The 27,434-nt window shown below is 41.6% G+C and overlaps 1 protein-coding gene across 1 annotated transcript; it reads left to right on the top strand.

Moving 5' to 3' along the window:
• Nucleotides 1-757: 757 nt before the first annotated feature.
• Nucleotides 758-27,414, top strand: LOC310957079 (neuronal migration protein doublecortin-like). The gene is made up of 7 exons (XM_083927507.1): nucleotides 758-868; nucleotides 4,781-5,206; nucleotides 7,861-8,195; nucleotides 19,707-19,827; nucleotides 23,197-23,286; nucleotides 26,546-26,643; nucleotides 27,296-27,414. Exons 2-7 carry the CDS (start codon nucleotides 4,843-4,845, stop codon nucleotides 27,350-27,352), a joined length of 1,065 nt encoding a protein of 354 aa, XP_083783633.1. The 5' UTR covers nucleotides 758-868; nucleotides 4,781-4,842; the 3' UTR covers nucleotides 27,353-27,414.
• The last annotated feature ends 20 nt before the right edge of the window (nucleotides 27,415-27,434 follow it).

Raw genomic sequence — 27,434 nt, 5'->3', positions numbered from 1 at the left:
GCAGAAGTCTCCAGTGTGCCTGCTCCACGGGCCACAAAATTCAGAAGCAGAGAAAGCAGTGCTGATCATCCTGGTATTCTTAGACGGGGCGGTTGAACTTTTTTGGTGTCATGCACCACTGAGAAGTTTCATAGGAAAGAACGGGGCTCCGACTCCATCGTTATCCAGTTCTTTAATACATTAATGCTAGTACCCCAGAGCTAATAGCCATAAAGCTGACGCTAATGTTATTTCGCTTCTTGCTTCTTGCTTTCTTGCTGCGGTGTTCAGAAAATGGGACACTGAAGTATTCAGTGTTGTTGTGAAGAAGATACCCTGGGTTTTCTTTCTGTAACTTAGAAGGTGTTCACTGGAACTACTTAGGATGTGTCCTTTAGACCTGTCATGTTCACCCTGCAGCCAATCACAGTCCATAATTCACCAAGACCATCCAATCCAATCCAACTTTATTTAAGACCATGGTACGAATCACTTACAGGGTCAGTCACATTGACGGAAATGGGCTTCCACACTAATAGGCTCTCTCATCTTTCACCCATAAATGTAAGTAATAGCCTCCTTTAATGCCCTGCACGTCCACCTACTACCTTTGGTGAGACTGCTATGAGCTTCACCACAGCCCACTCTGACTGGTACCTTCAGCCTTTCCACAGTGGGCGGGTCCAGTCAGCGCTCGTTGGCTTTAGGACCCAGTGGCTCCTCCAGTGAGGCAGGCGCAGCGACTCGGCTCAGACTGAAGCAGACAAAGGCGAAGGGAGAGACGGCGTGCCGCTATCCTGCAGCAGCATCGACTCACACATTCACACACGCACACTGCCCCCCCCTCACACACATACACACACCCTTCTCTCCGCAAGCAGCGACGCAGGTGAGTCCGTTTACTGGCTGGGATTATCCACAGACTTTTTTCTGATTCAAGGAGAAATTCAATGGACGTTGCTTTTTAAATTAAGAGTGGGGAAGTTGAGATGACATGCCAGGTTTTTGTGCGTGGAGGTAATAATGTCAGGTTTTCAGATCCGAGCAGGTGGATTGTGAGTAGGTGTGCGCACACCCAACCCCCTCCTTTTTTTCTGAAGAAAAACTTGCATTTTCTGCCGCTGCTCACTGGCATGTGGCCACACTCATTCATCCTAAATGAGAAGAGTGGAAACTTTTAGCTTTCATCCTTTTGCGACTGTGATTTAAAACTAACTGCGCGGCGTGGTGATCCTAGATAGATGGCCGTGTGTGGACCAGCTCTGTGTGAAGATGACTGAGGTTGCTGGTGTGTCAGGAGTGTGTAGTCACCGGGGTGGTGTGTGGGTGGCTCAGCCAGGAGCGCACAGCCAGCCAAAAATATCACACAATGTTGCTGCAGTGCTGAATAATGCTCAGAACAGGCTTTAATTTTTGGAGAACATGCATTCATTCAGCTGTGGTGGTGTTTTTTTTTTTTGTAATATTCAGCCATTAAAGTCTCTATTGTATAAATTAGCCACTAAGAGCTGATGATGGTGTAAAGCTGGATGTCATAATTTTGCTGTACTTTCTGCACACATGCTGGAGAATGAGGAGCAGCCTCGTTGATGGTGATGTCACTCTGAAGGCAAGGCACCCTGTTTTGAGACAATGGACTGTCCTAGTTGATGCTCCACTGGGGAAGGGTCACTGTTAGCTCTGCCCATTAGTGCGGCAGATGGGCTTGAAACCTGGCCTTTGTCAGCTGAGGAGCCCCCATGAGTCCCACCCCTATCAGCCTGCCTGTCATAAAACCCTCAGTCAGCAGCACAGCCAGGGGTTAACAGGAGATTGGAGGGCCCCTCCACATGGATGGGTGGCGGCAGCACGTTTTCTATGATTCTATTTTAATGGCCTCTGTTTTATCAGTGTGGTCCTCCTATACAGCGATGTATATTTACATGCACAATGTAGGTCCTTCAACTATAGAGGACAATGAAGGATTAGAAATAATTTGAGCAAATGAGCCTTAGATGTTGTTTCATGCATCAGATGAAAATGGTGAACGGGCCACTAGAAGTTTCTGAGGAGATTCTATTTACTTTTTAACATTAAATATTCACTTAGATGTTGAACTGTATGATTATGTTTGAGATCAGTATCATGATATAGAGTGATATCCAATGCCAGGGCTGCAACTAACAATTGTTTAACTTATTGATCTTCTGAAGTGGATCTGCTTGGTAAAATATCTAAAAATGGTGAAGTGTCCCTTTTTAACTCCCTTGCCCATATAAAGATTCCCTATAATCCTTAAAACAAAGGAAAAAAATCATGTTTTGTCTCATCAGCAGTCCTCAAACCTATGTACAACGAGATTAAGTTTACATGCATCCTCAACAAAACCTCACAAGCTGGAACCAGAGAAGAGTTGACATTTCTTGCTGGATAAATGACTGAAACGATGAGTTGATTGTAAAAAAGTTGCTGATTAATCTCCTGTCTGTCAGCTAATTGATTTATCTGCTTAGAATTTTATCTGCATTCAAAGAAACGAACCGCGTTATGCCTCAGACAAAAGTGTGTGTGTGTGTGTGTGTGTGTGTGTGTGTGTGTGTGTGTGTGTGTGTGTGTGTGTGTGTGTGTGTGTGTGTGTGTGTGTGTGTGTGTGTGTGTGTGTGTGTGTGTGTGTGTGTGTGTGTGTGTGTGTGTGTGTGTGTGTGTGTGTGTGTGTGTGTGTGTGTGTGTGTGTGTGTGTGTGTGTGTGTGTGTGTGTGTGTGTGTGTGTGTGTGTGTGTGTGTGTGTGTGTGTGTGTGTGTGTGTGTGTGTGTGTGTGTGTGTGTGTCATCGTTACCGACACTTTTACAGCGATCGAGGGTTTGAAAGGTTTATTTTTCGTCTGCACAGAGTAGAGTAGCACTGGGTCAAACTGGGAGAAGAAAAAGACTACTCAAGCAAACTACTAAACAGATGGACAAACGATGTTTAAAAGATAAGGATGTGATCACACAGTTTTTTTTTAAGAACACTATATTTGAAAATTAGACTGACAAAAGACCTGGGCACAGATAACTTCCTCTTTTATGTGGGTGGGTGCGAGTGTGTTATGGGTGTGTATCACTTTGAAAGGTATGGTTCAATGACTTCTGTGGCTTTTGAGGGCAGCGTTGTGGTCATCAGGTGGGAGGTTAACAAGAAGAGACCAGTCCTTTTTTAAATGCAGAGCTATTCTGAGCTTCGGCCAGTCCAACCCACAGTATAAGTGGTTTCTTGTTTGTTGGCTGAACAGATGCATCTTTTGCATAATTTCTAGGAAGCAGAAACTATGGATATCCTGTAACATTCAAATCCCCACTATTTTAGAACAAATAACAGCATTAACATTTTCCTTCTTCCTCCTGAAAGATTCCAATTCAGTCGTAATGTGGTGAAACTTGACATGAATTGAATATCTGATCACATTCTTCACTGAATGGGTTTCATTACACTGGACCCAATGTCAGCATTTTAACAGCTGGACATAAAAACAACAGGAAAGAAATACAGAACGTCTTCCTCATGTGACACATCCTGACATGACTGACCTGAGCAGATTGGCTTGTTGGATTAACTCATTGGAACAGCATTTGCTAGACAACACTTGTTTCCAAATGATATATCAAAGGAGGACTTTTAGCACTTTGAATGTTATTATTTGGCCTTATGCCAGGTATTGCTTCATCCAGACAAATGAGACAACTGCTCACAGGTGTGTGTGTGTGTGTAGGCAGAATACAGAAGAGGAGACGTATCATATGTACGACATGCCTCGCGCTGTAGTATAGCCAAAAGCAGAGGTTGGATTTTAATCTTAATTCATAAATGCGTTTACAGTAGTCTAAGCCATTTATAGGTGTATTCTGGCTAACAGTAAATCCAACTTTTCAAGCATACACTTTGTTTTTGGTGTGTTTATATTCATAGCCTTACAATGTTCTGTGATTTGTTAATCAAATCTTTGCCATTGGAAAACCTTATTAATTATGTTTGCCATGTAATCAGTCTAATCATTTCATACCTGACAAAATATACATTATTTGAATCATATATTCATCATCCTAATCTATAAAGATTACTTTGAAGTGACGAATCCTTATATGCACATGCACAATTTTGAAGTGGTCAGTCACTTTCATTCAATACAGACACATTTAGCCTGAGCCTAACGACCAGTATTTAGAACCAGTCCTTCAGTCTCACTTAAAATTATTTATTTATTGTCTACCTGTATACAGAAGAAACCATTACCATCACTGTAGATTAATATATATTCTGTTCCTCATATCCAAACCATAGACCAGTATAGTGTATAAAGATGGACAAAACGTCTCCGCTCCCTCTGTAAAACAGTGACACACTATAGACGCTGCCATCTTGTTATTTGCAACCAGAGTCTGCGCAGTAGTGATTGGGCAGTATCGAAGTCCCGCCCATACACCCGCCCGAACAATTACAAGTCAATCACAGCTGTCAATGATGACATTTTATCCCATTTTATAGCCTCGAATAACTAATTAAACCCAAACTTATAACGAATAGTGTAGGTTAGAGATTAGCTTATCTTGTTTTATAGTGAAGTCATCCAGGTTAGAAGGGATAGCAGAAACGGTCTTAGTAGACTAGAGGATATTAGATTGATATGGTTAATCAGACCTAGTACGGATGTTATTTATTCCTGTTTTTTAAAACAGTCTGGGCTATGTTTTTGGAAAAAGCCAGAATAGTGAACCACAACTTTGTATTATTATTGCAGTATTTTACTTTGTGATACTTAACATACATCGTATTCCTTTTCCCTAGACTCTCCGGAGCTGGTCACCACCACCGCACATCTGTCACAACCATCTCAACTTTCAGTCGTCATGGAGCTAGACTTTGGACATTTTGACGAGCGAGACAAGTCATCTCGTACTCCTCGGGGCGGCCGCCTGAATGGACTTCCCAGCCCTACCCACAGCGCTCACTGCAGCTTCTACCGCACACGCACTCTGCAGGCCCTCACCAACGAGAAGAAAGCCAAAAAGGTGCGCTTCTACCGCAACGGAGACCGCTACTTCAAGGGCATCGTGTACGCTGTGGCAAACGACCGATTCCGCACCTTTGACTCGCTCCTGGCTGACCTCACACGCTCGCTGTCTGACCACATCAACTTGCCACAAGGTGTCCGCTTCATCTTCAGTATTGATGGCACACGCAAGGTCAGCTCAATGGACGAACTAGAGGAAGGTAAGCCTATCTAGCAGGATGCACCAAGCACTTAATATATCTGATTTAATGCATCATGAGATGAGGGATCGTTTGGATTGTCAGCTCCTTTGTTCTCCAGTAGAGCTCGTGTAGTGAGTACAAACCGAGACACTGTGGACCATCATGTAGTCTCGCATATCAGGCTTTATTCCAGAACTCCACATCCAGTAAGCCAGACGAGCCACCATGTTGAAGATGATCTGCAAGTCAGTTTCTATGCTGAGAAGATTTAGAAGCATAACGTTTCCAGTTCTGAGATTAGAAGTCTTATCTTTTCGGTCTAGACTTGTGTAATCTCTTCAATATGATGTATCGACTTCTAATCTGAGGGGTTACTTTGGGGCAGTCGAGCGACATGGTCCACTTCTCTCAGCTGTTTGTTGTTTGGCTTTTAAGAGGAAATGTATATGAGAATTTCTTAAAAACAGCCACCTTCTCAAAATCAATAACAACACAACCTGTTACTCATATGAAATTATATTTCATGGGTGTGCTTCCAAAGAGTTCTTGAACCTGCTTGTAAAGCTGAAAGCAGGTCTTCTGTCTCGGCCTTAATTAGACTCAGTGGTCTCAGTTTCTGGGCGTCTAGCTTTAGACTCTCGCAGGGTTCATACTGAGCTGCTGTAAAGTCCGCTCTCCACAGCTCAGCGTGGGATAAATGGTTCATTAACAGACAACATTAGCATCTAATTCCTTAAAGAAACCTCCGGTCACAATTTGGAAGTGAGTTTTTACTGTCAAGCCTCTACATCAGCATTCATAGTAACAGTGGGTGGAAATCCCAATTAAAACAGCATGTTTTGTGTTTTTGGTTGCAGGTTTTCATTTTTTTTTTTTGGATTCAGCAGTCAAGATATTTTACACAACAAATGATTTCATTCTGTGACTGATCACTTTGTGCTTCTGTCTGATAGAGGAAATAGTATTAGTCACTGTTTGCTGGAGTCTATATTTGGCACCAAAAGGCGGATGAGAAGTGATTTATGTTGCTTACTGATTTATGTTGTGAAAGTTGCCAAAGATTATGTGAAATCCTTGTTTTGGTTATTGAATAAAGTCTTTGCTTTGCCCCAGACAAGATGATCCATGCAGTGTTCTGCCTGAGGAAAGTCATATTTCAGTGAAACTTGATGCAGCAACATAAATTTTCGATCTCCAGTCATCAGGTGTTTCTCAAGAATAATTCACAAGTTAAATGAACCCAACTTTAAGTCCTGGAGAGCGTTCTAAAGAAGTGGGATGAGGTGGACAGAGTGAACTCAGGGTACAGCTAGAAGACAAACTGCAGCTTCATTTGTTCAAAATGATATGTCATCTCTGCTCCTTGAGCTGCTTAGGAAAGCTAGGAGCACATATTTGCTGTTCTGCATGTGTGTGTATAAAGAGGGGGCAGCACTGTGGGTGGTTGGGAGGGCATTTCATTGTGCTTCCTCTTGTGGGATATAATTAATTGCTCAATCTCCTCTGCACTGTGTAATCCTGTTCTGTGCCTTTGTCTTTGCTGTAATTTCTCCACATTTGGCCTAATTGTTGCCTTCTGGATTTTCCTTTTGTCCAAATTTCTCTTTCTCTCCTCCTGCACCATTTTGCCTTCACTTTAACGCCTCTCCCTGTCTGGAAGTCAATAAATGGTGATGAAAATGAAAGATGATTGAAAGAATTGGATGAAGACGGACCAATTAAGGAAAAGTACATTTGCGATGAGGCTGTAGAATATTTTAACTCACTGAAGACAGATTTTCTCCTTTTGAAAAATGGTAAAGGATTGCTTAGCCCTAAATGACAGCCAGGCCAGTCTTTCAACAGGGTTAATGTGGAAGGATGATCATGATGGTTCAAGTCTAACCAAGCCAAGAGCTGCATGCCTCTCTGTCTTTACTGTATCGCTGTTACTGTCAGTGCGTGCTGTGAAGCAGGTGTTGTTGGACTGATCCGTGCTTTGGTCTCATGGGAGAACTTTGAAGTTTAAACTTTTTTTTTCTTCAACACCAGACAAAGACATGCAAGTGTGAGCTACAGCATGGTTCATAATAGCACAAAAACAACGTATCTGTTCCATTATTTCAGATGTCTTATGAACGAAATGCTCTCATTGTATATGAATTTTATACCTTTTTAAAAAGTATAATCAACGTTAGCATTAAATCTTAGTTTGTTTCCAGCTCCAATATTTTTTCAAATCACAGAAACCTATCATCCCACCAGTAACTGAAGATCTTGTGTTTAGACATCCAATCCTGAGACTCCTGCCATTCCGTCAATATGATTTTGCATTTAGTTTGTGGTGATCCAAGGGTCAAAAACACTTACAAAAACTCAATAACAACATGCCTCCCCAGACCCAATCTGGTTGGTCAAAGCCTGTCTGTGAACAGCCTTATTGACACCATCTGCAGGATGTGCTATTTTCGTAAACAAAGATAAAAATATTTTTTTGTTGTGACATTAGATGTCAGACCAAATCCAATATGTGAAAGCCCAGTGATTTCCCCTGCTGATCTTGATATCTCATCATTCTAGTTCCTGCAGGGTTCAAATGTTTCTGAGTGGACGCCTCTGGGAGTCTCAGGTGTCAGAGTTGAATAGTTGAGTGTGTTACAACACACTAACCCAATTTTTCTTTGCCGTCACAGGGGAAAGCTATGTTTGTGCGTCAGAGAACCTCTACAAGAAGGTCGACTACACGAAGAACGTCAACCCCAACTGGTCCGTGAATGTAAAGGCCTCAGCAAGCCAGAAGCAGGCCTTTGCTGCCAAAGCTGCCGGCGATTCCAGAGAGGGCAAGGACTTTGTTCGACCCAAGCTAGTGACGGTGATGCGCAGTGGGGTGAAGCCCCGCAAGGCTGTGCGTGTCCTGCTCAATAAGAAAACGGCACACTCCTTTGAGCAGGTTCTCACTGACATCACAGAGGCCATTAAACTGGAAAGCGGCGTGGTCAAGAGGATCTACACACTTGACGGCAAGCAGGTATGTCTCACCTTTTAGCCATTGCCCAGCTTACATCATGCTCTCAAAAGACATTGGCTCACAAGCTGCTGCAAACCAATATGAAAAACTAACGCTCTAAAATCCAAATGCGCCAAGCTGCTAATGCCTTTTTTGTCTACATTTGTTTAATGCAAGATATAGGGAACAAAGGAAAATTACCTATTACCCAATAGGAAAATTTGTGTTCAGGATTGAGGACAGTTCATCATTCATATATAGACCCACACCAAGCCAGGTATCAGGTTCAAAGAAAAGCAGAAAACAAACACACACACACACAATTGCATTGTGCCTTGGTGGTTTCGTTTAATGTCATGCACTTTCAAAATGGACACAGTAGGTAGGAGGACAAAATGTCCGCTCCTACCCTCACTTCAGTCAGCAGTGAAATCAGGTCCATGAGAACCTCGAGCATCCATGAGAACAACCTCTGTACACAATGATCGTCATTGTCTGCAGTCTTTATTCTGTCTCTTGTCTGAGGCCCCATATTCTCCTGTCTTGTGGTTCAGGTCATTAGTATCCTGTCCACCAGCCTTTGTTGGGAAGTAGGATTTTAGGCTTGGAGTCAATCGGTCATTGAAAAGTTCAAACATCCTGGGAAGTTCTGTCCTCCACCGCTATTGAAGTGTACAAAGGGCCGAGCCCTGCATTGTTGTTTGATCATTTTGTCCCCATTGTCACTGTACAGTATTTAGGATGGTGCACGCTGGTATATTAGTAAAACGGTGACAATATGGGTCCAGAAAACCTTTTGCATTAATGTGAAAAAAAAGTCAGCTAGGACACTGAAGCTAATAAACTTACTCTACTCAGGCAACTTGTAATCCTTGAAATTCACTGAGCTCAGTACAGTCCAAAAGCTTTAATGCTACTTTGCTCATATGAATGTTTGTGGCATATGAAGATTTTCCTGCACAGAGAGTTCAAGTTGGACATAATGTGTCCGGTAGATATAGCTCTTTTTTTAAAATTGGCTTGCTGAGACACATCTAAGGTTGCGGCTAAAATATTTTTAAAAGAAAATGATCTGCTTCCTGTCAGCAGACAGTCCTAGAGACAGTCAATCTCTCAAAGAAACTGGAACATCTGGATTCTCACCATAAATTCTCATTTTGAGATGATGAGGATCAAAATGCAGATATTTCTTTTGTGATGCAAAAGAAGCCACAGAATAAAGGGCAAAGTGTCTCAAGCAACCTTGACTATTCTCTGGTGTTCATTTAACAGATCCTATTGGCTGTTGTAGCCAAACACAAATGGGGGCCCTGAAATCCCCATAAGAAGAAACAACTAGTTTCTGCTGGCTGTGGATCGTAGAAACTTGCATTGACATCAGATCTGTGTTTGTTTGAAGAATCTGGTCCGGGGCATTGTCCGAAGTTACCCATTCACATGTGGCACACAACAGGAGATTCACCATGTCTGATGCTTTCTTATTTACTAAAGATAATAACAACTTTGACGTCGACCCTTACCGACAGATGTCCCTGAAGTCGGCTCTCAAGTTAGACATTGTCGTTGTGGTCGTAATTCACCCTTCTTCTTCACCCTCTGATGTTTGTATTCTTCTGGTTACATTGCGCTGCGTGATAGAAATATCATCAAGCGCCCACTCACTCGCCGTGAATTCTCACATCATCGGACGTTACACACACTTTGTACAAGGGAGCTGGGAGGGTAAACAACTTTTGATGTCTGATCCAACTGATTTGGACATTTATGTTCTCATATATACAGCTCCACCGGGTAATGTCTAGATAATCTCAAGTTTGCAGTACATATGTTAAAGGTGCTTGAGTGTAATCAGGGAACCTTGTTAGTAGAGCTACCTAATTTGTTTACCAACAGGATATATTTTTTATTTCTAGAGGTTTCATTACCTTCTACGTAACTCTCTCTCTGTCTTCTGTTTAGTTTACCACTATGGTTTCCCCAAGAGAAATGGTAAAAAGCGGCAGTCGCGCAGCAGCTACAGGCCTTGCAGGCAAGAAAATGCTCTCACATGTTTTGCTTCTCAGACAATTAAGTGGCTGGGCAACAGTCACATTCAAGCTTCCCCTCAATTCCATACTGCTGTTATAATAAAGTGCATTTCTTGTGTAGGCCAATACCTCCAATAAAGATTTGCTGTGAGATTAGCAGACTGCTGTGTATTGGGACACAGCTGTAAATTTAGCTAAAACAAAAGCACAAAAATGATGGAAAGATCCATACGAGCCGCACAACATGCTTTAAATGTCACTCCCTGGGGAAGAGGACTGTTTTCTCAACGCACCGGCTAAACTAACAGGACATGTTTTATTCATAGTTTGTTTTATTTTTTTAGTTTACTTTTATTGGCTGTGGAAAGGTCTGTGAGATGGACCGACTAATATGTCATTTATTTCAACCTGTGTACTACTTTATAAAGTCATAAATAATAAACAAAATAGAGTGCAGTTTTAAAGGGTCATACAGTAAATATTATTTTTTTGGGCAGTAGTGTATGACCTTTTAACTACAAAAACATATCGACCATGATCCAATGTATGTTGCAGATAAACGCAGGCACTGAAATATAACTTTTCTCTTGATAATTGCAATGTTCACACACCTGTAACTGACTGCACAGATCAAATATCTGTGCTTTCCAGACAAATGTGAGTCAGTAATTAATGGCGGTGGGGATGTGGAGCAAGTGTGTAAAAAGAAAAAAAAAGCATGTGTGGATACGAACAAGGACATCTGTTCCTCAGTCCTCTCTTTGATATGGTTAAGTGTTGGCTAATTCTCCTGTGGGGACCTTTTTGCTGTATAATTCATTACAGATGGACTGGGGATCGTGCCCTGCTGAGCTCCTGTATGTGTTCTTCAGATGTATTTCCTCTGTATTAACAAGGCTGGAATCACATGCGTCTTGGAGGAGGGGAAGTACGCTGAAATGATAGATAGGGGAATTTAATGCTTTCTCTCTGGGGTGCTGGTCTCTGGCTGCCCCAAGGTCTCAAACTGGTTTTCTTACAGAAACACTTGCTAAGATGTTTGGATATTGTTATATATTATAATCCCCTTTTTATAATACAACTTTTGTTTTATATTTCAGTGTTTTTATCTTTGTGGTTGGGCTGTGGTTCCTCTTGCCATCCTTTTCTCCATGCATTTTTAATGATGATGTGTTTCCACAAAATTAAATTAATAGGCCCCATATGGTAGCTGTTTCAATCGGAGCGTATTGATTCATTTGTCATCACTGATACAGATGAATTATTTCATGATGTCCATTGCCGTTGGACTCGTGCCAGTTTCATTGCAGTGCACGGAAATGTGAGCAATGCTGTACACATTATTGTGGTGTCTTTGTGTGCAGAGGCACACTGCAGCTGCATGCTCTGTGGTGGAGGTGATATGGTAGAAGCGATATTGATGCAGTGCCCGCCCCTCCCTGAGTCTGCGCCGATCCTCCTCTTCCCATTCCATTGCGATAGCTGCTGGGACTGGTTGCTAGGAGACCACATCCCAGGCACAAAGAGAGCCCAGCTGGTGTGGACTGGTCTGTCAGATACCACATCCTGTAGTGGGTGTGAGAGTTTACCATCAATGCAAGCCTTTGGTTTAAAAGAAATCATGCCATGTTGTTTTACCTGTATACATTCCATAACTGGGTGTGAACTGGCAGCACGGTGGACTATTGTGTGCATGTAGAGTTTTAAAGGATCCGTTTGAGGCTTAGATGAAAGGTGATGCAGGTTTTTTTTCTAGTATTTTTGAAATGCCAAATTTTCACTCTTGATCAATCCTTTCCCCCTTTGCGCTTCAGACAGCCTGCCCTCCTCTCTTTGTCAGTGGTGTGAACAAAATCGCTCCCATTTTCCCCTCAAACGCTGGTGCTTTTCACTTCAATCAGGAAGGGTGGGGCCACTGGATTCAGGAGTCATTTTCCGTTCTTAAAGCAAATTAGGATCATTTTATATTCGCTGATGGGTAATAATCATTCCCCCGTGCCTCCCCGTGGTCTGTCCTGACTGCTTCTAAAGGCTACATTTTTAATCAGAGAGTTTAATTGCTGGCAGCCATTTTGAGTTCATTCTTTTTTGATAGCCGAGGAGAATAGTTCTGATTTGCATTTGAGATCCCCTTGTTCATCTGAATTGCACTCTGGCAGGGATTTTGTCTAATAAATGCCAGATCTAAATACAAAATAATCATTTGTGAGATATGTCAATATGTAAGTTACATTCAGTTGCTGTGTGAGTCCCTCTTTAAGGGATTTGAGTGCCCATTATTCTGACCCGGTTTAGAATTTAGGTTTGAATCTGAAGTCCTTTTTTAAAAAAAAAAAAGATTTTTAACAAAGAGAGAGAAGAAAAGAAATGGATGCTTCAGGCACAAGGTCACACTGTTATTGTCGTGGAACAAAAGATTCCTATTTGCTTTAAAAGTTAATAATACGTGGTAGGAAATTATTCACTGAATAGGATATGGATACAGGCATGGGTTTAGGGCTTCTTAACGACCAAAATACATCCGGTAATGGGGAAGAAAAGCCTGCTTTTTCTTGGTTATCAGTGCTCTTGCAGCCTGCCTGCTCTTTGCCATGCTGCAGAAGCAGTTGTCATGGCAATAAGCTCCACCGTGATGGATTCAGTTTGTGACAATGGCTGTAATACGCTGAGTGTGCTCTTTACATTGGGTCTTACCTGCTTGCTCTCTCTACCTCGCCCGTCAACACAGCTCACTGCAGCCACATCACACACACACACACACACACACACACACACACACACACACACACACACACACACACACACACACACACACACACACACACACACACACCGAGGCAGACAATCCGTCTGACAGAGGGGCGTGGTCCTCATGATGAAGCATCTCGAGCAGGCATGGAAGCCTGTATCTGTCCTCTGTGCCTGAATCCCCTCACAACCCCCCACCCCCTTCCTGCATGAGGACCTCATCAACAAGTAAGCATGACCTCGGAGGAAGAGGGAGAAGCACAATTTAATAATGCTAAGACCACATCAGTCAGCCAAATGGAAAGCCTGTTTCCTCAGGGTCGGGGAGGGGTGGTGTTGAAACAACATCAGGCACCAGCTGCTCCCCATGACTGTGCAGATATTGCTGCCTAACTGGCTCATCTGTCCTCCAAATGCATGTGGTGCTCCTACAGTCGCAGACAGACAATGTACCAGTGCACCAAAGTCACAGACAGGTCAGCAAGGCAACCAGCAATTATAATCATCGTTAGTTGGACAGTCCACTGCAAAGTGACGGCTGATGCTTAAATCCTGTCTATCTTTATATTTTGATCTACTGGTTTTGATTTTATTCCCCCTTATATCCATCAACTGGGATGTTGTTACAAGAGCAGACAAGCTGCTATGATTGCCTTTTATACTTCTGTACTGTTTGTGAAACCCTTGGTTGAAATGGACAAAATGGAGACGCTGTGTGTATTTTGGAGGAATATTCCACTCCGTGCAGAGGCGCTGATATTGATCAGGTCTGTGTGCCTACAGTGAAGGAAATGGTGTGGGAGTTTCCCCATGGGTTTGTAAAAGCAAGGCTCTTTTTCTGCCGTTATCTTTTTATGCCTCCTTGACAGCCGTGACCGGAGGCATTATGTTTTCATGTTGCCCGCCCTACACTCATTAACGCAACATCTCAGGAACACATTTGTAATATTTGGTACAAATGTCCACTTGGACTGGAGGATGAATTTTGGTGGTCACAGGTAACCTCACAGAACACATTTTTGGCCATAATTCAAGAATACCTATGCTAGTCATGACACAATTTGGTATTGTCTATTAGACATTTGTGTGAAAACAAATGGAAACTGAATTGGTAGATAAGAATATTTATTGTCACTCCAGAACATGTTATACATGAAAGCGAACGAAATGAAGAACTCCTGGTACATATAATAAAAGCACACAATAAAACACAATTGACGGTAGAAAAATACATATAAATATTAAAGGCTTGTACTGTAAGGTCTAAGATATGGTGGCCAAGTGTAACCTCCTTGCTTCACTCATACATCTGGGAATGCTCCATAGGAAAGTGATTTCAGGAGGTTGGGCTTTATTAAAAATCCTTGCTTATGATTGGATAAACCACTTGTCCACTTGTCATCTTTATTGATGTGCTACTTCAACCACTCACATCGAAACCAACCTGTGACGCTAATGAGAGCGACGCAATGTCGGGAGAAGGGCGAAAACATCGTTTCCACCAACAAATGCCTTCAGAGCTGTTCTCTGTTGTCCTTTTAAAGAAGAAATATTCACTAGATTGGACAACACGGATGAAACGGCAACATTGATGTTGACGCCTGCTTCCTCGATGCAAGCCGCCGTTGTTGTCTGAATCGCAACAGTCGCTTCTCCGCTATGTCATATCTATAAATCCCCCGCCCGGTGGTCCTGATTGTCTTAACAACCTGAAATCACTTTCCCATGGAGCGTTCCCAGATGGTTGAGAGGAGCTAGGGGGAGTCAAGGCGAAAGCAAGGCGGAACGAAATTCATCCGGCAAGAGTCAGGTTAGGCCAAGTGGGCCAAAAGTGCAGCAATGCCCAGGATGATAATAAGAAAAATGAAAATGATAGAGGCACGGTGACATCACTCCTGGGTGCCGACCTTGAAACTGTAGCAGCAACATCCATATTGGAAGCGTTGTCTGTCATGGCTACAGCTTCTGTTCTACAACCACAAAGCAGTAATTCTAGTTTATAATTCATTTTCCCCTCACATAGCTCAGTTATACTGATTCTACACTATATAACATAATAAAAGCTAATTTGCTCACATTACACCATGTCTGCAAAGAACATGGCAGAGTAGAAAATGCTGCAGTCAGTTCAAAACCACCGTAATAAGACGTCCTTGAAGGACAGAAGGAAACTGCCTTAAACTGATCTGAGATTACTCCTCTATGGTGTCTGTCAGAGCAAAGCAGATACATGTAATCAGTCATATTTGATTCTGCTGAGTGGCCATTTGACTCATTAACCGAGATGGTAAGCCTTTGCTGCTGGTCAGATAAGTACTGATTACATGAGTCACGACTGAGTAAAAACGGCATAACGCAAAATTGAACAGCTTTACCTCTGCACAGAGATCAATTAACATGGCTGTGTGGAGTCAGATGAGACAGATACTGGGCCTGGAGAATCATTCGTTCATTGTTGCACTAACTGTGCTGCTGAAAGGATGAGCTGAAGACAAGCAGCTGCATGTAGAAGACAAAAGGATGCATGAGATTTATTTGGAGATGTTTCCTGTTTCCCCTTAACACACAAGCTTTGGCAAGGAAATGCTGTTTGGCAGATCAACTTACACTATGTTGAGATTGATTGGTTGAAACGGTTTGACTATACCTAGAATGATTCCCTTCAAACAATAGTATATAACATGTCAGACAGAAAATATTGAGGCATTATTCATCCAAGATTATAACGACTGTGTAATTTATTAAACCGTGGTTTTGGTACTAGCCATTTACAGTGAAATATGACCTCTGCAAGCAGAGGAGGCAGATGTGTTATCTGCTTCTCTACCTTATTTATAACATGCAATTATTTTTTATGATACTGGATAAATTTGCTATCATGGGGCATTAATTATATTAACTTTTATAGCATGTTGTGAATTTCACTTTACCTTTTGACCTCAAGGTTTTGATGGTCTTTGTTAAGCATACTGAAATGGAAAAACTGTTTGTTCAGCACCGCAGGAAGAAACTAATTTCTTCTCACCAGGAAGTTCAGAATTACAGAGTGCTCTATTACCACTCTACTACAGTGACCCAATGAAACGTCTGTGGCCTGTGGAAGATTGGCCAGAGTCGGGCTAAAGGAACTCTGAATAATTCAGTTGCTGTAGTTGGTGGATCCCTTCATAGCTGATGGTGGTTGGTCTTTCTTTTTTTTTTGTGGGGGTCATGTGGTCCTGACAGCTGGTGAGGCACAGATTAGGGATGGGCTTGGTGGGCCAGAGGGTGGGGGACACCTGGAGTCTGGAAAGAGCCAGTTTTTCAGAAAAACCACATCCTTCTTCCTCAAATGAACACAAAAATATATATATATTTAGATTAACATTCACTCTGATGTGCGCATTGCATGTGTGATATGTAAATACACTATGACAAGGCTTCTGGTAATCTTTAGAATGATTGACACGTCTTCTCATGTTGTCCTCTTTAGATACTGTTGCCAGGTGGGTCTGATGACGCAGCTGACTGACCTTTTCAAGTTGAGAGCTGATGGTTCTTTACCTATATCCAAATGTTTCCAAGCTGGCCTGCCCTTTTCCTCACTGCAGCATGTTTCAAAGGGACTCTGACATTTTACATTTGATCTGATCCTATGCATAGCAGAGCATTTTTTCCGCAACATTTCTATCGCCTGTAGACAGATATCGAGCCAAAATTTGCTGTGACAATTAACACATGATAAGCATCCCATGTGAGAGGAGAAACAAACGCCGGATGATAATGTTATTAGTCAGAAGGTTGTGCACATGCAGGCCGGGGTTTGGTGATAGTTGGAGTGTTTGAGGGACATTGGATACACACTGAACATGAATTATTTGTGGTCTTAATGATGCAAAGAGGACTGGTCAAAGATCTGCACTGTAACTGTACAGATAATGAGGATCTTAAGTGACACCCTGTAGAGAGAATAGGATTAGGATTGTTTAAAAGGGTTCAGTGTTTTGCTAAGGACTCTTAAGAAGGATGGATGCTTTCTGAAACATGGGGTTAAACCCAGGTTCTCTCAGAGCGTGTTATGTTTTCCTGATTCTGTTTGTAAAAGTTGATATTAAAAAAACAAAATAACAAGCGGCACCTTTGTTTCGAGGCATTTCTGTTGAATCTCCTCTTTGGTGAATGGGCAGATAGACTGCGAAAAGATAAACTAGTCCAAAACCAACAGAGGACAGAGTCATCATTTCAAATGGAGATTCTGTTAAAGGAGATTAGGGTTACAGTCTGTTGGATAAACACTTTATCCCTTTAATCAGCTCTGTTCTTAAAGCTATTAAAACTGGACTAGCCATTACCCTCCTGCCCCACTCCATCTCCTCCCCTCCACCTGCTGGCCTTGTGGGGGGAAAGCACTTCCTAATACCTCCATCTTATGATTAACCGTCAGGTGCCCTCATGGCCGCACAACATTTTAATGAAAGTAACATGTATCTAATCTCTTGATAATGACCACGGAAGAAAACCTACATTTGCAGCCTTTTAAATTAGGCGGAAAAACCAATTAGATGTTGATCCCTGGAGTCAAAGCACCATCTCTGGACCTCAGCAGGGATCTTTCAGGCCTGTATACAGGGAATCTTGCGGGACACAGAGAGGGGTACAGCTGTTGGATGCCTCGCCAGCTAGTCACCACCACACACTTTTAGCTTGTCTAGCAGGACAGAGAATCAACATGGCAGCTGCAGGGGTGGGGTGTTCCCAATTTATCTGCAGCTCATAGTTTGGATGTGTATCACAAAAGAAAGCATGATGCATCTTGACTACCCTGGCGAACAGCCCAACGTGGGGTAATCTTTCGGGCCATGGACCTCCTCAGAAGGACCGGCAAGAAAGTCTTGAGTCAGTGAGAATCTTGTGTCTTTAGGAAATTAGCCTTAAGATTATCCCTGTGAATAAAGACAGAGTGAGTCATCGGTAGTTCAATTAGGTAATTTGACTTGATCCAGTAATTCAACTGGGAAATAACAAATGTCATGTAGTGTTGAAAGGCAAACTTGGGATGAGATTGAGATGCTTTGTGACAAATTTCATCTGCACCAGTAAAAAAGAAACCAACCAAGGGGAAACACAGCTTTTAGGTTGAATGGCTTTAATAGGCGTGCCTGAGCTGGTAACGGCGCCTGTATAATGGAGAGCAGAGGAGAAGGTGTGGCCCAAAGACATCTGTCTTGGCCATATTGTGTCAACAGCTGCTATAGAGTGAAAAAGACCCTGGGGAAGGAAGTTGAATCATTTAAACATTACAGCAAATGTGTAACGTTATACTCTCTGTTTGGGCTTTTTTGTGCCTGTGTGTTTTGTTAGATGCCCCTACTGTGGCTAAAGGCGTGTTAACATGACAAGTAAAACACAAAGGTGGCCTACTGCTACCTAAAGTTGACTAAATCCTTTGGCTGACACAGCTGTGTGTTTACAGAATTCATCCCCTCTTTCAAATAAAATGTAACCTACATTTAACTATTTAATTTCTGTCATGAAATCTGTGCATGTCATTCATGGTGCGTCCTCCTCACAGCTATTAGCAAATGCCTCTTCATGCTGGAAATGCTTGTATGGATTACAATTTTACTAAGTCCTGAATCAGCATTTTGAATGCGCTTTATTACATTATGAATAATAATAATAAAATAAATGCATAATGCATAATCAGATGATATGAACAGATAATCCTCTTTGCAATTGCATAGGCTTGGGTTCTGCACCTCTTTCAGTAAGTGCACTAAAGGCATTGATTAGCATTTAAAACTGATAGTTTTAGCCATGTTAGTGGTACAGCTCTACGCATGGCAATGTAAATCTGGATTGCCTAGGGAGGGGAGTTGAGAACTGGTTCCAGTTGAGAACCGCAGACCAATTGTAATTGGAAACAGAATCATATCAATCCCTTTTATTGATACCAGCACGTTTTCTGTCAAAAAAGGAGAAACTTGCTGGAAACTTGCAACGAGAATGACTCATGGCAGAGAGGAAGAAACTGCTCAAAGTGTGACTTCATTTAAAGAAGAAAGATAAATGATTTCAAGTAAGCGTGGAAACATCAGCGATATACTGAAACATATTTCTATTTTATAAAATTGATCAGAATCAATAAGGGAAACGATACAGAATCGGGACGGTAAGCACAAGGGATACTAGCACTGGTATTGATAAAATCAAATAAATTCCCATCCCTAGGATTGCCATGGAGTTTGGTACACACATGCATGTTCCCCTCCTGTATAAATTGAATGTGTTCTTCCGTAGCCAATGTAACATCCTTTCAGCAATTCATGAATTTTGGACCAGTAAGTCCATATTTCCATAATCCTGCTAATAAACAGAGAAAGAAATCAAACTGAAAGCATGATTTCCTTGGCGGAGATAATAACTTTCGTGAGCCTTCAACTGTCATCTAGCGCCATCATTAGGTCTAAATTTAAATGTGTCCAGTATTTGGTTCTCTTTTGAAATGCTAATGATGTTCCATCCGCCTCATTTGTACTTTCGTGTAAATTGGTAATTAGCTAATGTTAGCATGCTAACGTAAGAAACTAAGATGGTAAACATTATACTGGTTTAGCATCAACATTTTAGCATAGTCAGTGTGAGCATGTTAGCATGCTAATGCTGTGTTGTAAGGACAGCCTCACAAATATGCTTGCATTACTTTAAACTCTTTCCTTGTTACAAAGTGCTGCCAGACGATTAAAGATCTCAAGGTTTCTGTCTTCTTGCTTCACAGGTTACCTGCCTTCAAGATTTCTTTGGTGAGGACGATGTCTTCATTGCATGTGGACCAGAGAAATTCCGTTACGCCCAGGACGACTTCTCTCTGGATGAGAACGGTGAGCGCGACAGCCTGAGTACGTCTTATACATCATAAACATAGTTAGAAACTGTGGTGAACAGATTGTAAACTTTGTGCAACTTTATTATTATTATATTATATTGTATATCTATTATTATTTTATTATTATAAAACCATGTTAATCATGCAGCGATATCCGGCAAAAGACAATTAAACTATATAGCTGTGAGAACTTTAATGTCTGTATTTTGATTTAATACCTGTATACTATTCATACACAAAGCTGTGTGTTTGTTTACTGTGAGGAGAAAAATTAGGTTTGTGAGAGGGAGGCCAAGAAAGGTGTGTGATGTGCAGCCGGCAGCAGGGATAGGGAAGAAGAAGAGCCATTAATCTGTCCTGTGACAGGTTTAGGCCAGCTGATCTGTTGGTGCTGAAACTGCTGAGAAGTCGAGGAGAGGATATGTATAACCAATCCTCTCACACAGTTTCTCTGCTCCCTGCAGACCTGAAAACCCTATTTTTAACAACCCACTTCCTCCTAATGTCCCCTTTCTCGAATCATTCAGTATCTTCTAAATGTCTTTTAATCTTAACAAAGCGCTGATACACGGCTGATTTGTCATCATGCGCTATTCTTCCTGTCTTGTCCCGTCAATTCCTTGTCAAATCTGAGTAGTTTGGAGATGGCAGTGCATTTATAATGATCTGGTCCTGTCCTTTCAGCATACTCCCCCAACGGAACCAAAGCTAAATTGTTTCATTTAGTCTATAATAACCTTGGGGCACTACTAAACAAAATGGCTGAGTCTGGAACATCCAGAGTTAGTCTCAGTGGAGTAGAGGAGAAGTAGATGAGGAGATAGCCCTGTCTGTGATCTATAGCTTGGACATTACATTATGGAAAAACACTGATCACTCTGGTGGAATTATGGTCAAATCCTGATGTTTTGAAGGGCAATTCTCCACACAAGGATAAATGATAAGGGACCCTTTTATGTGTTTCCAATGAGTTAACTGCAGTAGGTAAAAAGCAAAAAAAAAATTAAAGCAAACTGAGACTTTTTCTTATAGCTCTACCTCTCTATCCTGAGCCAATAGGAAAGTTCTCTCTGAAAGGACTTGTGATTGGCAAAAGTCTCCCATCACGGAATAAAAGCCTCTCTCTAAAGCCTGAAAACAGAGGCAAGAGAACTCAGAACACTTGAATTACAGTATGATAAAAGATTACAGATTTTATTGCCCAACATCACCAAAAATAAACTGCATCCCCCAGCTCTTAGATTGTGTATATATATATATATATATATATATATATATATATATATATATATATACACACAGTATATGCAACAATCTGAGACACAAGTGCCTTGAAATGTTCGCTCGATACTTTGTTTGTACCAGAGATGAAATGGAAATGTACGTTTCGCTTTTGAACTTGGTTTCGCAAAATTACCAAAAATAGATTTAAATCCCTTGTGGTTATTTTTCACACTCCTTATTTTAAATACGAGACTGTGATGGACAAGAGGAGGACGTGTACCTGCAGCAACAATAAGAATCTGAAGCTGAGAGGGAATCTGCACACGTAGACCAGGGGCTATTTTGAGACCACTGAGTAGACCCGACAAGCTGCCAGTCTGAAGCAGTGTCAACGGTGTGGTGGCACACCTTGCAAGCAATAGCACATGAATGCAAGTCTGTATCCAGCAGTGTGTGAAGGTTAAGAGAGAGAAGACAGACGTGGTGTGATCCCAGGAGACGGAGGAAGGACAGATAGTATAATTAGCATCAAAAGTGGAAGAGAGAGAGGGAAGGGGGGAGGAAAGAGAGAGCCTGACAGTACAAACAGAGGGGAAGATGCAGAGGGTGGCGCAGCATTGTCTGGAGTCTGTCTACCCTGATTAATATAATGACCCAGAATATAGTGCATACGTTTCTATATGATTTCTATAAACACTCACTGCTATACATATGCAAATTGACAAGCAACAGATATCACTCTTGAATAATATCCATTAAACAAGAACTACAAAGAAAGCAACGTGTTTACAGTTTGGGTTTGGTATCTGAGATAATGAACATGCTTTTCTACAACCCCTTTCTTCCATTTCACAAAAGAAGCAACATTTCCTTAAATATTAAACGTCTAAACCAAGCCCCAACCACAGCCACTTCCTGGGTAATTCAGTAAGGAAGTGCCAAAAATTGCAGTTTTCCGAGTGTCCACGAGGGGCAGGTTTCATAATAGAGACATTTCTCATTGACCCCCCATGTTAAACAGGCCGTTGTCATGGCATAATTAAACCTATTTAAGGCCTGTAACAAAAAAAACACCACTCTAGTCTGTATATTTAGGTCATATCTCCATGACAACACTGAGGGGGGTGAATTTTTATACCAGCTAGTTTTTATTTTATCAGAGGTTAAAGTTTATGAATAATAAGGGCCGCAGCCTCTTGAGTGACAGCTAGCCGCTGGCCCTCACTTCTCTTCTGAGGTATATCAATGACCTTTTTTGGTAAGAGGAAATTAGGCGAAGTCAAAGTCTGACAAGATGGCGGCTCCCGTACGAGAGGACGATTGGATCAGGTGGAGAGAATGGACCTCGACATAGAGGCTACGTCCATTTTTTATACAGTCTATGGTCTAAACACCAGCAGTCAAACTCTGACTTTAATAATAAAACAAAACAAAACAACAATACCACCTTTCAGTACAATAGTGTTCATTGCTCAGTGCCAGGGACACATTTAGTTTATTACTGAGGTTTGATTTACAATAATAAGTCCAGAGCCCTATCAACCTGTTACTAATTGTCTTGCTCATTGCTGTCGCCTTACCGCACTTGTGCAAATCTGGATTCTGTGTTGTTAGAAGAGCCCATAATACAAGTGCAAAAGGGAAGCAACATACTGCCATTGTGATGAGTCAGTTAAAGCCATTTATCAATTAGAGAAATGAGCGAGCATTAAGAAAATTATTTGGTTCAGGATCACAGCAGCTACATTGCTGGTTTGTTAAAGCTACACGTCCAGTGTGTTAGTTGCTTCACCTTCACGTTCTTGTTTTACAGTTTATTTCCATTAATCAATAAGTCAAGTTACATACCGTCATTCAGTTTGCTTATTACTGTAGAAGCAAAAGTAAAGTATGAGATGATGACACTAGAGTCATTATTTGAAAGATCAGTTAACCCAAATAACAGAAAAAAAACACATTTGATCACTTACCCCTAGTATTTATTCGCTATGTGGTATCTAGGCAGAGCTTTGCCTAACTAAGTTCTATCATTTGTACATTCTGAGTAGCTTTCCGATCATATTTTGGACGGAACCTCGCTATATGAAAACATGCAGCTCACTCTTTCAGTTTGGGAAATGCGATGATTTCTTGACTTTGTTTCCGCTTCTTTCCACAGAATGCAGGGTGATGAAGGCACCCAAAGCTCAGCGCGGTTCAGTTAAGAGTCCCGGCCCGATCAGGCGCATGAAGTCTCCCACAGAATCAAGTGAGACCATTATTATTATCTCACCCACATTGCAGCACTTCCTTTTGAAAGTACAGCAGACACTGACCTCCGTTTGTTCTATAAATCAGAACAAAGAGGGAAAAATAAAAGTAGGTAATTTCAGTTCATGTATAAAAGAACTTGTATGACAGCAGGGTGGTGTGGCGATCAGCTTCTGGTGCTGCTCTGTAGCTGACATTGACCTTTGACCTTAATTTCAGAGATGCTTTGCTACTTTGTATGACAATAATTTGCATTTTGTTGTCTGAAATTTGACAAAATGCAGAGGAGTTCAAATCTACGTTCCTCTCTGTTTTTAAAGGGGGGGGGGGGGTGTCCAAATGACATGAGCTCCTTAATCTCACTACAACACCCTCTAATACTTGAGAAAGGGGATAGTAAAAAATACAGCCTTTGTTAATTAGAATAATGTTGCTATTGCAGGTTCATTTTTTTAAAAACCATGAATAAACCAAGAAAAGTAAACAAAGACAGTGTAAACAGCTCTCAGCTGTTTGTTTGATAACCAGGCATTTAAACATTTTATAATTTGCAGGAGGCAATAGGACATAATAGAGACATTGGTGCCTGCTTGTGCTTAAATCTTTTATGTGAACAACAGCTTTTAACATCGGAAAACATTGCGATACCTCTTTGTTGCAGTGCTGTCTGAGTTCTTTTAGCTGCTCAGTTAGCTGGCTGAACATTTGGTGTCATGACTTCTGATCAGGTTCAGGCATGAGCAAAAAAAAAGAAGCAGTTTTCTTTGACAGCCCTCACATAAACTGGGAACACTGAAGGAAAAAAAACACACTTCACATTACCAGTTCAAGTTATGCATGTGTTTGATAAATATGCATTTTATAAAACTGTAATTCTCCTGCTGGTTATTGCTATCAACCATGATGGCACACCCACACAGAGTTTGCACATAAAGGTCCCATATATATATTTTGAAATTACAAATCAGGTGGAGGTGCTATATAAATACTGTGAAAGTATCTAACCGCTCAATCCACAGAGAAATGCACACAGCCTGTATTCAGAAACCGTCTTTATGTTACAGCTTTACTATATATAGTTGCTGTGATGGCGGTGCAGAGAGGCAGAGAGTCAGATGCGGAAGACCTGGAAACGCTGACCAATCAGAGCAGACTGGGCTTTTTCTGGAGGGGGTCTTAAAGAGACAGGCACTAAAACACAGCCTTTCAGGGTGAATACAGAGAAAGCAAGAGAAAAATAATGTTCTAGTAAAATACGAGTATGAACCTGAAATTTAGCATAATATGGGACCTTTTAAAGCCTGTAAAAGTATGCGCAGTATGATAGTGTTTATCCAACAGTTGGAAGACAGAGCAGGTGAGTTAAATCCCCTCGAGGATAAATGCAGAGTAGATAGTCCGCAGTTCTTGTTTCACGCCACTTTACGTGATAGGTGGGGAAGGGTGGGTGGATGGGGGGCGCTGGCGTCTCCAGCCCAGCAGGGTCCCTCCAGTCTTTCAGCAGTCTTGAATATTTTATTGATTACTGATGGGGCTGATGGCCTTTAAAACAGCAGATGGTTGGCCAACATGCTGGGGAGGCAGTAAAGTGTTGAGTATTAACCACATCTGTAATACCTGAGAGGTCAGCAGGGTGAGGACGGGGTCAGAGCAGAGGAAACGTACGTGACTCGCATATGTTCACCGGGATAACAACTTGGAATCTTTTTTTTTTTTACTTCTTTGTGTGTTATAGTGTAAAAAAACGGAACAAAACAATCGACAAAAACAGATGATGAAAAAAAATACCCAATAACACACAAGTCATGGAGGAGTATTCTGGGATGATGTACTTGATGATATTTAACAAAAGAGGGTGGTGTGTGGGTGGACATTGGTGAGTGTTACCAAGGTTACTTTTATTATGTGCTGTATGTTCTATTTCTCATGCACCACATCTTTTGCTTTGAAGGTTTCTGTGTAAGGTTGAAATAATAAATCTTTAAGGACCGCAAAGCTCCTAAAACGACAACCATACAAAGCCCAACATATTCATTAAGTTATTGTATGTTTCAGTTGAAACTTTGGATGAATTCAAAGCACCACATACACAGAACCTGCACAATATTTATAATTTATTTTTTTGTTATTATTAAGATCACTATTGAAATACAGAGATTCAGGGATCTGTTTAAAGCACATGACCGTGAAATAATAATCGAACATGAGAAGCTATAAAGTACTGCATCATTGCTCAACAGTAGGTTTGCCTTGAACTGCAGACTTTCATTCTCTAGTATGTTATATCAGTCTAAAATATGTCTAATTTACAGAGCAGTTAGCCTGCTCACCAGCACTTCAGCCTCTGACATCTGAAAAACTACTCGCATTAGAGTTCACTTGGTTGAACTGAGCTGAATGCATTGGAAGTGTGTTTGCCGTGGCCTCGCGATGAAAGCCCACAATAAAACACAGTGATCCTCAATTAAATATCGCCACATTGGAATGAGTTTTCTACAGAGGATGAATAAATCTCTCAAATGCATTAAGTCTAGAGACAAAACTCCGACCTTGCTGTATATGGAGAAACTTCTCTGGCTCTGCTGCAGCTGAAGGGTCTCTAAATAAAACAGCTGCGCTCTCTGTTCAGCGTGTTGAGCCGCTCGTGTTTAGATATACTGATTTTAAAGGTCCAGAGATAATAGGACTTGTGATTTCAGGTTTTGTTACTTTTTAAAGTGTTTAAACAGCTTGTAAAGTCTACATTTGTAAATCGGGCTGAGTGGTTAAATGAAGCCAGTGGCATTAAGTTGGTTAACAACGAAGCATTGTGTTTTTCAACACTCACTGGCTCAAATTTACACTGGCCATCTGGCTCATAGTCTTCAGAATTCTTTTCATCTCTTATAGACAAAAACTCTTTTAAAGCACTTAACACACACAACTACATCGCATCGCCCCGCTCTCAGATATAAACACAATGTTCCACACAGAGGGATCCTAGCAACGTGGCAGGACGCAGAGTGAGCGAATAAAATGTCATCGCACAAATGGAGAGCTTGTCAGCCACCTAGACCTGGACCGAAAGCAGCGTCCCCCTACACTGAAGCCAAATGAGGCCACAGTTCAGGAATGACTTTTCTCCAGAGCCAATGAAAGAGGTTCAGGCCTCTTGCACACTTTCCAATCCACACTTCTGTTTACCTCTTTTTGTCCTGTTTCCCTCCTCCTCCTCCCTTATTCCTCCCTCTTTCCCTCTCCTCTGTGGGCTCTCTCAGCTAACGGGACGGGCTCCAGCAGCCAGCTCTCCACCCCGATTTCCAAGCATTCCCCCACCTCCACCCCCAACAGTCCAGGCCTCAACAACAAGCAAAAGGTACCCACACCTGTCTCCCTTCTTTTTTGCCTCTTTTTTTCCATCGTTTGCTTTGCTCTTAAAGGCTCAGTTGGTAAATTTTATGAAAATGTCATATTTGCTGAAACTGTCACAGTATCCTGAAAGCAGTACACGAGACGGATAATGTTTGAAAAAATCCTGTTATGATGAGAAAGTTTTAACACAATCTTGATTTATATTTGATCAGCACTGCCTAGTTTCTTATTATTTTTTGGCAGTTTTTCAAGCCTTTATTATATAGAATAGAGAGGAAATGTGGTGAGAGAGAGGGGGGGGGGAGACAGCAAAGGGCCGCAGGTCGGAGTCGAGGACCTTCAGCCTCTTTACATGGAGGGACTGCTCTAACCACTGTGCCACCGGCCGCCCGCTGCCTAGTTTCTTAGTTCACAAGCAGTAATTAACACCATGTAAGAGTCTCCGGGCTCTGATTGGTTTTCGTTGCCCAGTGAAATCTTGCAGATGTCTTTAGGAACTCTAGGAGGATGCAGGGGAACATGATGATTTCACAGATTATCTCATCTATTACTCTCAGAACAGTTTCAGCAAAAATCACAAAAACCTTTCATAAATGTTACCAACTGCAGCTTTCATCTGTGAATTGATACATGATTTTGCTCCTTTTTGTTTGCAGGATCTGTACTTGCCCTTATCTCTGGATGATGATGACTCTCTCGGTGAATCCATGTAGACTCCCCTCCTTCAGCCTGCCTCCTTTTCTGGCCTGAAACACAGAAGTTTTTATACCTCTGCTGCTTTCCACGTTAACTCAC

This window comes from Echiichthys vipera (genome assembly GCF_963691815.1).
Source record: "Echiichthys vipera genome assembly, chromosome: 14".
Taxonomy (NCBI): Eukaryota; Metazoa; Chordata; class Actinopteri; order Perciformes; family Trachinidae; genus Echiichthys; species Echiichthys vipera.
Note: the sequence above shows the minus strand (reverse complement) of the source record. Positions and strands in the feature narration are given on the sequence as shown.